General features: G+C 44.1%; 2 protein-coding genes across 5 annotated transcripts in view; one reads left to right on the forward strand and one right to left on the reverse strand.

Annotated features, from left to right (window-relative positions):
- The window catches only part of josd2 (Josephin domain containing 2), a 10,461-nt gene extending 4,067 nt beyond the window's left edge, over positions 1-6,394 (forward strand). For both annotated transcript variants that reach the window (XM_010788493.1, XM_010788494.1), the window contains exons 4-5: positions 4,689-4,883; positions 5,086-6,394. In XM_010788493.1, the coding sequence (XP_010786795.1) occupies positions 4,689-4,883; positions 5,086-5,197 (307 nt within the window). In that variant the 3' untranslated portion in view covers positions 5,198-6,394. The remainder of the gene's footprint in view (positions 1-4,688; positions 4,884-5,085) is intronic.
- A 78-nt stretch (positions 6,395-6,472) lies between these two features.
- LOC104960441 (protein tweety homolog 1-like) lies at positions 6,473-10,962 on the reverse strand. 3 transcript variants are annotated; one of them, XM_010788495.1, is made up of 4 exons: positions 10,825-10,962; positions 10,235-10,295; positions 8,541-8,619; positions 6,473-7,541 (listed from the first exon to the last, which is right to left on the reverse strand). In XM_010788495.1, the coding sequence occupies exons 1-4, from the start codon at positions 10,931-10,933 to the stop codon at positions 7,458-7,460; spliced, it is 333 nt and encodes a 110-aa protein (XP_010786797.1). In that variant the 5' UTR covers positions 10,934-10,962; the 3' UTR covers positions 6,473-7,457. The 3 variants fall into 3 exon arrangements, with proteins under 3 accessions (XP_010786797.1, XP_010786798.1, XP_010786799.1); XM_010788496.1 differs by lacking the exon at positions 10,235-10,295; XM_010788497.1 differs by lacking the exon at positions 8,541-8,619.
- Positions 10,963-12,816: the final 1,854 nt, after the last annotated feature.

Below are 12,816 nucleotides of genomic sequence, written 5' to 3' on the forward strand. Positions count from 1 at the left end.
GTAGGGTCTTTGGTGTGCCCCCCCCTGGATCAGTTACCTGGACGTCTCTCGACCACCCGGTTTCAATTGTTTCCGATGGTAGTCATTGTGTGATGCGGCGGTCCCCAGAGGTTTAGAGAAGTCACGGTTCTGCACAGGGGACGAATTCCGGTCATGTTACATGGTCCGGGCAGACTTCCAAACGATCTCTTCGTAAAGCTACTAGGTCTTCTCCTAAACCCTCTTACACGTATACCAGTCTAGTGTGGTTTTATCTTGAAAAACCCATTTTTGATTGAATCTGCACAAAACCTTCTCTTTCTTGACGACTCAACCGTAGGTTTCTTGTGGTATGGATAACACTTTTGTACCCCCACCTTTGTGAGTACGAAACCCCGACAAAAGACGTTTCCCTGGTCCTGCGTGACTTGAGGCACATTTCCTTTCTACTTACCCCGGTACATAGCACTCTAAAACTCACTGTGGAGAAGTAGTGAGTTCCCGTAACTTCTACTTGACCACGACCCAGAAAGGTCAATGGCTGTTAACTAGGGTTTGTGTGGCGGGCCCGTTGCTTCCTCACCGAAGCATTTCCTTCGTAAAAGTTCCGAGGACCTACGGATCGGTCGGGTCTAGAGTTGGGGTATCTTTTAGAAACCTCCATACAAACTCTTCAGACACAACCGGGTCGCGTGTGCGGGTTTTGTAGTGACGAGAGATCCTCTCGTAGACGTACCCTCCTTACCCGGTATTTATGGTGTTTGTCACACAGCTTTTGGGAATAACTTCTGCGAATGTCTTTTACAAAAACTGGAGTACAGTAAATGTAGGTCACGGTAGAGAAGAGGGCGAATAGCACCGGCCCAGCGCCCTCCATTCGTCAAAGTGGTCGTCTCTCGGGGGTTTCTGAAAATAAAAGGGACCGGGTAGTTGGCGAGACTGACCCCTAGGTTCCGCGACGGTTTCGGTCGCTTCAATCTATATGTAGGGGAGGTGGGACCAAGGATCCAAATGGGGACCAGAACCGAAGGGTTCCGACCTGTACCGGACCTTGTGGAGGGTACATCCCTCGCGCGGGTCCACCCTAAGGATTGCATCCACCGGGGTTTGGTGGAGTTGACCGAGGAAAGCTGGCCTTCCTCTCGGCCAATTTGAGGCTCCAGGCCGGACGGGCCTACTGTTGAAGAGCTGCGGACATAGGGATTCCCCCTGTGGTACCGGTGGGACGCCCCCTCTTTTGGGTAGCCAAGCCGGCGTAGACATGCGCCTGTGCGCTAGGAGCAAGAAGAGCCAGTACTGGGGGAGGAAGTACTGGTATCCCACTCCCATCCTGCTTTTACCGACGCCTATCTGTCCTCTCGAAACGGAAGACCAGTCGAGGGAAAAGCAGTCGTTGCCACGCCATTTCGCTGACCCGTCATGCGCGAGGGTTGACGAGGCTAAGAGGCTGCGGTGAGAGTGCGAGGTAACAAGGGAGTGAGCTCTTGGTTCCTGGGGCTCTACCCAGCCTCTTAAGCCTCGTCACCTCGGCCATGCGACGTCAGCGAAATGGCGTGGCAACACTGCCTTTTCCCTCGACTCGGTCTTCCGGTTCGAGAGACAGAATGGCGCGGTACAAAAGCAAGGATGGGAGTGGATACCATACTTCCTACCCAGTAACTGGCTTTCCTTGCTCCTAGCCGCCCACGTTCGCCGGTCTACGCCAAAAGAGGCGTCAACCACCGACCACAGAGGGAATCCCTATTCCACTCTTCAAGCCAGGTAGGCCCTCCCTAGAGCCTCAAATTGGCGAGGAGGAAAGCGCAGCTTTCCTCGGTCAACTCCACCAAACCCCGTTGGATCAATCCTAGGGTGGACCCGGGGAGGGATCCCTCCACAAGTGTCCGTACCAGGTCGACCCTTCTCTGTTGCCCCATTTCTGGATCCTGGTCCAACCTCCCTAGAATAGATAGCGACCGAACCCTCGCGGAACCCTAAGGGGGTCCAGTCTTCGACCAAACTACACCGGTCTCCCTTTTATTTCAAACCCCGAGAGACGACCTGGACGATGCGAGGGCTATGGGCCGGTGCCTATTCGCCCTCTTCTACCTACCTAACATTACTTGTCTCCCAGTTTGTAAAAGACATTCAGAAGTTTTCCAAAAGTGTGTGACAACGACCATAAACACGGGATAAGGAGTACGTCAGAAGAAGATCTCGTTCACTACAAAACCCGACAGCGACCCCGTTGTGTCTGAAAGTTGAGGGAGGTTTCTAAAAGATACCCCAATCTAGACCCCTAGACCGATCCGTTGAGGTCCTTGGAACTTTCACGAAGAATGCTTCCGGTGAGGAGCAACGGGCCCGCGGACACAAACCTAGTAACAGCATGACTTTGCTGGGTCGGTGCAAAGTAGAAAGGTTACGGGAACGACTACCTTCCTCCAACAGTGAGTTTTAGAGTGTATGACCCCGGGGGTAAGTAAGAAACGGAAATGTGCCTAAGTCAGCAGGACCAGGGAAACGTTCTTTTTGGTCGGGTTTCCGTACTACAAAGTGGGGGTAACAAAGTGTTATCCATACCACAAGAAACTAACGTTGAGTCGTAAGAAAGAGAAGGTTGTGCAGATCAACTAAAAATGGATATTTTCAAGATAAAACCAAACTGACTGGTATGTAAAGGTTAGGCATACATACGAGAGATCGTTTGAAGTCTGCCCGGACCTGTCACATGACCGAATCGTCCCCCTGTTGCAGACCGTGACTTCCTAAACTCGGGGACCGCCGAACACACAATACTACCTATCGAGAACAATGAACCAGGGTGAGAGACGTCCAGTAACTGATCCAGGGGGGCACACCAAGACCTAAAAAAGAGTGAAACTAGTAAAACTGGGGTGCCCCACTCTAGAACGCACCTCGGGGTCTAGCTCCCTCTAATAGTCACCAGAACATACAGAAGGTAAAAGATTATTAACGAGGGTGTCAACTAAAGAAGTGTGGTTCGACGAATGGATAACGTCTAAGTCAGAAGGGTCGGACCACGTCCAGATGTTAAAACAAAGACCACAGGAAACTGTCGAGAAACCAGAACCGGTATCACCTCAAGTTTGTCCACGGTAATTATGTCAATTGCTCACCTCCTGTCTCCTCCGAGAATTTCTTGTTCAATGTCCAGACACTCTCGGTCTTTAGAACAAACAAACATCCACTGGTTTATGAATAAAAGGTGGTATTAAACGTTTATTTAAGAAATTTTTAGTCTGTTACACTAAAAGACCTAAAAGAAAAAGAGTAAAACAGAGAGTATCAACTCCATATGGATCCTACTTTTAATGTCCGGAGAGAGTAGAAAAATTCAACCTCTTGAACGTGTTAACCACCGACTGATTTATGAAAAAACGGGGTGACATTTAGAAAAATCAGAGTGTCTGTCTACCTTTGTGGGTAAAGACGTGTTCATCATCCGGTATTATGATCTGGTAGTACGTTACGTTGGGGTTCCGTACAACGCGACATTTATACTCCGGACTGAGTAGAAAACGAAGGTGAGGATTGATAGATGTCGATACATAATCTGTAATTAAAACCCTTTAACAATTTGGTCCAAATCCACTTAATTACTTTGTCAGGTGGTACCTTGTATGATTTGTATTGTCTATCTATTGATTCCTCTAGAGTTCCACCTTTAGAACAAACTATGAAGGTAAGAGGGAAAAAAAATTATGTCCTGCCAAGTCTCGGATACGTACAGTTTCCAGGTACCAAAATAAGAATTACAGGGTAGGGCCCACAGAGACCCTTAGCACAGGGAGGGTGAGGCTGCCGCCGTGACCGAGCGCCAAGCCGTTCAGTTGCCTGTCATGATGTTGGACCTGAGTTTGATCATTTTGACCCCACGGGGTGAGATCTTGCGTGGAGCCCCAGATCGAGGGAGATTATCAGTGGTCTTGTATGTCTTCCATTTTCTAATAATTGCTCCCACAGTTGATTTCTTCACACCAAGCTGCTTACCTATTGCAGATTCAGTCTTCCCAGCCTGGTGCAGGTCTACAATTTTGTTTCTGGTGTCCTTTGACAGCTCTTTGGTCTTGGCCATAGTGGAGTTCAAACAGGTGCCATTAATACAGTTAACGAGTGGAGGACAGAGGAGGCTCTTAAAGAACAAGTTACAGGTCTGTGAGAGCCAGAAATCTTGTTTGTTTGTAGGTGACCAAATACTTATTTTCCACCATAATTTGCAAATAAATTCTTTAAAAATCAGACAATGTGATTTTCTGGATTTTCTTTTTCTCATTTTGTCTCTCATAGTTGAGGTATACCTAGGATGAAAATTACAGGCCTCTCTCATCTTTTTAAGTTGGAGAACTTGCACAATTGGTGGCTGACTAAATACTTTTTTGCCCCACTGTAAATCTTTTTAGTCTCACAGACAGATGGAAACACCCATTTCTGCACAAGTAGTAGGCCATAATACTAGACCATCATGCAATGCAACCCCAAGGCATGTTGCGCTGTAAATATGAGGCCTGACTCATCTTTTGCTTCCACTCCTAACTATCTACAGCTATGTATTAGACATTAATTTTGGGAAATTGTTAAACCAGGTTTAGGTGAATTAATGAAACAGTCCACCATGGAACATACTAAACATAACAGATAGATAACTAAGGAGATCTCAAGGTGGAAATCTTGTTTGATACTTCCATTCTCCCTTTTTTTTAATACAGGACGGTTCAGAGCCTATGCATGTCAAAGGTCCATGGTTTTATTCTTAATGTCCCATCCCGGGTGTCTCTGGGAATCGTGTCCCTCCCACTCCGACGGCGGCACTGGCTCGCGGTTCGGCAAGTCAACGGACAGTACTACAACCTGGACTCCAAACTGAAGAGCCCTCTCTGTATTGGGGGAGAGGCAGAACTACGGTAAGAATGCACATTCAAAATGTCCCTTCAGAGCAGATATATGAAGTCCGTTCTGGGTGAGAGCAGCATGTGAGTCATCCCATATGAGCGATCACATGGGGCTTACCTCACTGTTTGTGTTAGAGCGCTGCAGTATTCTGCCCTCTGTCTGTGTCCATGTTGTTTTAACTTTTTCCCTGTTGTCGTCATTGTTTCTGTGCAGCACATTTCTCAGCGAACAGCTTTCTCAGGACGTGGCAGAGATGCTGCTGGTCGTCCAGCGGGAAGTGGAGGAGGACGGCTCATGGCTGAACTCGGACAACCCTAAGAAGTGATGCCTTGGCCATAACCTTACATAGCATGGAAAAAGATATCCTCTGGGATGATGACAGACTTTTTTTTACAGAAAACTCTTCAGGGAATGCACTAAAATACATTTAATATCTACACAATTCCAAAGAGAAGCAGTGACGGGCGTTACTCCTGGTATGAAGAACTGTTTTGATTGTTGCCGATGTAAACGCTTTTGCTCTTATGACCCCTGTATCTGCGTTGTCCTTCTCTCGGTACCTTTATTTTGAACACTAGGAAGGTGCATCAAAGCTTACAAAGTATGAGGCAAAGGTTGGTTTGTTTGATGACATTTGAGATGTGATAATGACTGAAATGTCTCTGTTTATGTTAGGAAAGATTGTAGTGTGTGTGTGATGGAAAAACATCTGCAATAGAGACTAGTTGAAAGAGGGTTAAATGTTGTAGTCTATTACAATTTAATCGCCAAAATTAGATCAGTTTGTACTGTGCGTAAAAGACGGTCATGTCAAATGTATAAGTTATCAAGCCGCACCGTTTCTTCCCACAACTGTTGTTGTAAACCTTCTATGCACTGACTTTGATTTGTTAGCCCTGTCTTTGTTCTCACAGGTACTCCAATGGTTCCACCTAATGAAGCATTTAAGGGCCTCGAGTGTCTTTGCATGTTTTGGTACATTCACTGCAACCTTGTTGACACTTTTTATAGCGTGCTAAATTGTTGGGATTTTGACACGTGTTTCCTTTTTTAAAGATTTTTTTATTTGGTTAAGAGCTGTTATCCATCACAATTACTTTGTGACCCTCCATTTGTTTTTGTCAAAGTGATGTTAATTTTGTGTGAAGTGTGCAGCTGATCCAAACTTTAATTAGGATTGCCTGCCAATTAGTGCAGATTGAAGGTCTCTTCAGGTTGAGTTTTACACAGCTGTATCATTAATGAAAGATGTTAGAAAGGTAGTCTTGTTTTAAATCTGAAAGGAACTGTTGCAGGAATATAAAGTACACTATTCTTGATTAGTCTTTGAATAACATGCAAAAACACTGTTTCTGTGACTGTAAACTCTACGTTTGTGTTGTATCTCTCTTATTGATCTATGCATATCCAAAATAGTAGGAGCGCTGTCTCTGGTATGTATGACTGACTCACACATAAACCCAAGCTCAGAGGTTAATTATAGTGAAACGTATTTATATTAAACTTTGACCTCTTGTTTTCAGTATGAATCTCTTGTCTCTGTAAAGCCTTGTGTTTGTTACATACATTGCATTGACTCGTAGACACCATGAAGACCAGCTGAAGGTTATTGAAGTTATCTTTTATTTATATTAGACTCTTGAGTGTAAAAGGATGCCATTCAAAAGGAGCATTGATAACCATACAAACTCAATTCAAGGGGTTAACAAGGTCAGTTGGCAGGGAGGGGGGATTCAATGAAATCTCATACCAGACCATATATACACAAAACCTCTTGGAGAGATCTCAGAAACCCAATGCCATACATAGTTATTATTGCTAGTTACGGTAGGGCTACTGCAGCGCCAGTAGCAAGAATCATATTGCTATGTGCCTGCTATCATTGCATGGGATTTGTAGTTCTTTAGTGGCAGTTGTAGTTCTCCATTCAATCATTAAAACAGGGTCTTCTTGGTAGCCCTCAAGTATTTTTTTTTAAAGAGCAAATGTTCATGATTATTCAGATATTATAGACAGTGACATATACAGAATACCATTAGGTAATACAAGGAAAATACAGAATTGCCACCTATAAAAAGTAATAATAAAAAAACATGATACCAAGTGAGGGAACTGCATAACCATTCACAGAAGAAAAAAAAGTGTCTTGTTGCTACGTGCCAGGGCTTTTCTACAACAATATTTATATAAAAACTTAAAAATAAATTGGTGGTACTGATACATTTAAGAATATAAAACTACAACGTAGTAACGTCAATACCATTCTGACTTGCCTCACCACTGTTCACAGTTTACACAGAGTTTGGACAGACGAGGGGAAATAATTTAGACCAGGTGGACTTGGTTCATATTTGCACAACCATATACCAGTATATCATTGTCGGTTATATCAACAGTCCATTTGGACCTGTTTCTTTTAAGTGCTTCTAATAATAATACTCAGTGGTTCTGACGTTATGCACTTTGAATTCACACCTAGCATTCATTTTATTTAGATTAGTTTCTTTTTCATTTCAGTAAAGTGTCCATTCATATGAAAACTAAACATATTTTTTTCTATACATTTCCTAACAAAAAAATAATAATCAACGTGAATACAGGTTCCTCGAATGGGCGGGGTTGGGGTGTGATTGACCTCCCCCGTAACCAGTCAGCATGCTGGGAGAGTACTGCACGCCCCGAACAGAGGATGTGAGACAACAGGAGACAGGTTCAGATGTCCAAAGGAGAGAGAAAATAAACGAGAAGAGAACAACATTTGTTATTCACACACAGCATTAACTCAAAGGCAGCAGACAGCAAGACATGACTTATTCACTATCTGACCATCAGGCTTTAATACATCAAAGCATCATTTGAAATCTTAAAGAAAGAAAAGGAGAAGTAAAGCTCATACCGCTTCACTTGATTCCCTCCTTAGTTCTTAATATGTGCATTACTTTGACAAAAAAAGTCCACTTACTAGCTTTTTCCAGATTTCAGCTGCATCAAGTCTCCCTACATGCATGCAGCTTTCTCATTACTCATGGATGTAATTAATTTGTTATAACACAAGAGTTTGGTCATGTTATGTATTAGTAATTCATTGGGTGATGGGGGGCATTCAACTCCAGACTCCATCTGCTGAGGAACACTGTAAGATGAAACTAAACGCTCTGGAAAAAGTTAGAGAGGGATCCTCTAACTTTGTTCTATATGTAGCTCTTTCCTGAAGCTTTTAGCTGCATCACGTCTTGCATGTGAATGGAGTTCACCTGTCATGGAGAGAGCTAAGTTGTCATGAGACCGTACGTTTAGTCCCGAGTTAACATGTGGTCATACATTATGTATATACAGACTTCCTCAGGGAATGACCATGAGATGCTATTGAAAGCTGCACATTTCACATTCATCATTATCTTCATTTAAATTGTTGTTTTCAAGGTAAGGTGCTCTGTAAAATGGCCAGATAGTGATAAGAGTACATGCAAGACAAATTAGTAACAGTGACAAAATGTAAATTCATGTTTTTGCGGGTTTTGAAGCATCGAAAAAAAGAAAAGGCCAGCCCACAGGGTCCTGCGAGGTCACCATATTAGTCCGTTTGATACTGATTATAAAGCGAGCGTGTGCACTAACAGCAGATATAAAATGGCACTGCGATGGCGTCACAAGTACAGAGGACTCACAGAGGGGGGTGGGGACTGCCTGTCAGTCAGGGGTAGGCTCTCATAGCCAGGGTTGCCATTGGAGGAAACGTTTGGAGTCCTGTATAGAGATAGAAAGAGAAAAGGACAGGAGAGAGGGAGAGGAGGAACCGAGGATGAAGGAGAGAGGGAAACAGGGGTGAGACACATTGAGAAAGACAGACGGGACAGGGGGCCGCGGGGTGACAGGAGCCAAGGACAGGTAACAGGAAAGAAGGAGAAAGAGCGGTTAGAAATATAGTGCGGAAGGACACAGCACTTAGTAAACTAGTAGGTATTATTACTACTGAGAGCCGTACAGTCCACTCCTGACTGATGGTGCACTGCAGGGTTTGTACAATAATCTGCAATTACATGCATTTAGAGCTGGGTGTGACTCACCAGTCCCATTTCAGCTGTAATGTTGTTTTCCTAATGAATCTGTTTATCTGCCTGATAAACCCCAGAAAGCTTTTAAAGCAATCCCGAGCAGATGTCATTTAAGAGGAGTGGACTGTATGTTTAGTGCTAGCTGAGTTTCTGAGCCTTGACAGTTTGGTTTTGTCAGTATGCTTGTGTTTATCTTTGTGTTAATATTAGATATGGGGAGCAGTCAAGATGACCAGCTGGTATTAGCAGAAGGAAGTTATAATATAATCCACGATTAGGTTTCTCAGAGCTCTGACTAAACTTGGAAACATCAGTGAGGGAGAAAGGGGAAAACAAAATTGAATAATGGAAAGCTAGAAGAGAGGGAGAACCAACAAGGGAGAAGGAGGTATGACAAAGAGCGAAGGACAGATCCAGAGAGATAGCTTGAGAGAGTTTGGACACCACGGTGAGGAGACAGATGAGAGCGAGACAGAAGGGTGTTTTTTTTAGGGGGGTGGGGTGGGGGTGGGGGGGGTTACCTATATGGTCAACCTGAGCCTCACATCGCCGGAGTTTTTACGAGCGCGGCCTCGTCAATGACACCCTCCCCCCAACACAGCAGTACTCTACTACTGTTTAGGAGACAGGACGCCATTTGAGACAAGATCTGTGAGAAATGAACCGAGCGGCCTATATCGTCTGTCCTGAAACACTCGACAGACGGATAGACAGACACACAGACAGACAGACAGACCTCTGGAGTTGTGTCTGTTTCTCTGCCTACCCTGGAGTCCATATTGACCTGTCTGTGTGTCTGTCTGCAATGCATGTGCTGAACCTGACAGCTCTGTGGACTACATGTCTGTGTAGAGGAGAGAGTGTGTGAACCTAGCTGACTATACTACACTATTCTCTGGTAAAGATGGGTGTCTAACACTAGGTGTGTCATGAATAAAGTACTGTATTGAGGGGGAAATCTGTGTATCTTCACCAAAAAGAGTATGTGTCTGCACAAAAATGTCTCAAAAGTGTCACTATGTGTTCTTTACTCTGCGATCCCTGATCAGTATCAGTATAAAAGTTGCCCAGAGGTAGAGATCTCGACACAGAAACACAAACTCGGTGCGTAAACTGTATCCAATAGCAACCTCTGCCTGCAACATCTGGGACGTTCTGTCTGTCTGTCTGTCTGTGTGTCTGAGTGTCTGTGTTACTCACGGGAGGGGCGGCGCACTAGAAAAGGGGGGTGTCCACCCAGCACCCGGGTAATTATAGAAGGGGGTGATGGCCCCTCGCTGAGACCCCGTGGCCGTCTGTCTACGTGCCTGATGGGAGGTGAAGGGGTCCTCACTCTCGCTGTCCGAGTCTTCATACTCCTCTGATTCACTGTGGTCGTCCATGAAAGAGACAGAGAGGGATACGTGTGAGTGATGATGAGCACCACTGTGCTTATTACCTCTTCTCTTCATAGCTGTATGTGTTCTGATGTCTTTCAACACACCTCCATGATTCTCTCTGTCACTATTCCTGATTGGATAGACATAATAATAATCCGCTCTCAGCAGATCCAACAAACCTGTGCCGCTTCTACCAAACTCCTGAATGTGCAAAATGAGAAATAAGTTTAATCTAGGAGTTGTTTGAAGAAAGCTTACTGTATATCTTTTTAGGCATGCCATTTTAACTCTTTTTTTTTTAACATTGTACAGCATGTAGCATTGTATAGCATGCAGAAACTTTAAACCAACATTAATCTACTGTACATTAATCCCAGAGTCTTTCACTACTTTTGGCAATGTGTATGCAAGGCAATTCAAAGCGTATAAATGAGTGAAAATGTCAACAGTAACAACTGATGGTAGAATAAACACCTATAGCGACAGTATGCACCACACAAATGGTTCTCACTCCTCACCTGGGGAAGCTCCTCCAGGCGCCGGGCAGAGAGCAGAGGATGGCAGTGAAGGCCAGCGCAGAGAGGAAGGAGTAAAGGGAGAGGTAGAGCAATCCCTCCATCCCATCATAGCACAAACCTTTCAAAGAGTCGATGTAGTCCTGGAGAAAACACAGATGTATATGTCAAGAAGCATGTTGGTAATTAGCTGTTATTAATTATCCCTGTTTCGGGCTGCACAATATATTGTTTAATGTATCTTTGCAATGTCAACTGAGTGTGTGTGTGTGTGTGTGTGTGTGTGTGTGTGTGTGTGTGTGTGTGTGTGTGTGTGTGTGTGTGTGTGTAACGAGGGGGATAGAGAACAGATAGCAGAAGCATACATGTTATGTTTAATTCAGTGTGTATGTACATTTTAAATGAATGTGACACAAGGAGATAGAGCTGGAGAGGATGGGATGTGTGAGTTCTGGATGAGCATACCAACAGAGGAGGGGAAGGAATAAACAGATGAAGGGAAAAAAGTTGACTCTTAGCACTCAACGGCTAAGCTTCCACAGGGAAAATGTTCGAAATGTTAAACATAGCGACATGTTTACATATCTTCCTGTTATTCACATATTCAGATTAAGGCTCAGTCCAGATGTTCGTCAAATCCCCTCAAACCCGAGAGGAATGGTATGACCCAATCTCCCACAAAGTATGTGACCCAGATTAGAAAGCACGGGGGGAAAAGGAAAAGGAGGAATGTGTGTCTACGTCTGTGTGTGCTTTGCATTTCAAGCTGCTAAATGTGAACGCTGTCTAAAGCAGCTGAATTTCACAAGACTGTTTTTTATACTTGTGACAAAAAGGCCACGATCTGGAGGAAAGGGTGTCACGCGAAATATTTTTAAGAGGTAAACTGCGGCATTCTTTTTCTCATCCAGTCTGGCGCAGAGAGCATCAGAGGAGGAGATGACTACATTACATTACGCTCCATAAGGGGCAGACACGGACCTACAATCTGTATATTACATCACTGTGACAGCTGAAATCACAGCCCCTGTACATTGTGTTCTGTGATATAACAACACACTCTCGCAGCATAGAAACGTGCAGGTAATAGACTGGAATATAATAGAAAGCACTACTCAAGCGTCAAATTGCAATATAATTTTATTACAGCACACAGCTCGGACTGTAGCTTTAGATTTAAAAGGTCTGATGTGCAGCCGAGCTTCCCTTTAATGTCTTCTGTGTTATAAAAACGTAGTGGACTGATGTCAGGCGGCATTCCTGCATAAGACATGCACCATGCAGACAGTGCACTGGCTCACACTGATTGCATGGTCATTCACCAGATCTGAGGGGAACACCGGTGGGTAAATGACAAATGTACTGAAGTTGGGTGAGCTGAGATCATCCTCACACACACATTGATGGGGAAATCACTGAAAGCAACACACACAAACTAACACACACTGTGTGGTCATAGGCCTGTGGTTGGTCAACAGCAACTTAGCGTGACCATCAGCTGTCCACTCCTCTTTGACATGGAGAGAGTGTGACAGACTAAACAGCACATGACAGAGGAGAGAGGGACAGCTTGTGATTCACAGCCTAAAATTAAATAAAATGTTGAGGTACTTGCATTTACTCGTATCATGTTCGACTACATTTCAGACCAACATTTGGTAGATTTTACTGCATTTATATGAATGTGATGTAGTTATTTCTCAATTGGATGTTTCTCCTTTGTTTACCCTTAATTGATAGTGATGAGAGAGACAGGAAATGTAAGGAAAGAGAGTGGAGGACTGACAACTGCGAATCAACCTGGTGATTATATATGGGCCTTTACCGCTCGATGCATTTATATGAAAACTAATGTGATCCCCAGTCCCTTTTGTGGGACTTTGCACAAAAAACTGTATTTTGTATTTTGGAGGTGTTATCTATTTCACCGAAGAGTGATTTTCTCTTTAAACCTCTTAGATGCTTTCATTACAAGCAGTAGTTTGACATGTTATG

This window comes from Notothenia coriiceps, unplaced genomic scaffold, assembly GCF_000735185.1.
Source record: "Notothenia coriiceps isolate Sejong01 unplaced genomic scaffold, NC01 NC01_scaffold00031853, whole genome shotgun sequence".
In the NCBI taxonomy this organism is placed as follows: Eukaryota; Metazoa; Chordata; class Actinopteri; order Perciformes; family Nototheniidae; genus Notothenia; species Notothenia coriiceps.

Excerpts from the sequence above, each read along its gene's own strand:
- LOC104960441 (XM_010788495.1), bottom strand. The coding sequence starts at position 10,933 with ATGATGGGATGGAGGGATTGCTCTACCTCTCCCTTTACTCCTTCCTCT. Across the intron at positions 10,296-10,824 it reads GCCTGGAGGAGCTTCCCCAG|TGAATCAGAGGAGTATGAAG; the intron begins GTGAGGAGTGAG and ends GGACGACCACAG. Across the intron at positions 8,620-10,234 it reads ACCCCTTCACCTCCCATCAG|GACTCCAAACGTTTCCTCCA; the intron begins GCACGTAGACAG and ends ATCTCTATACAG.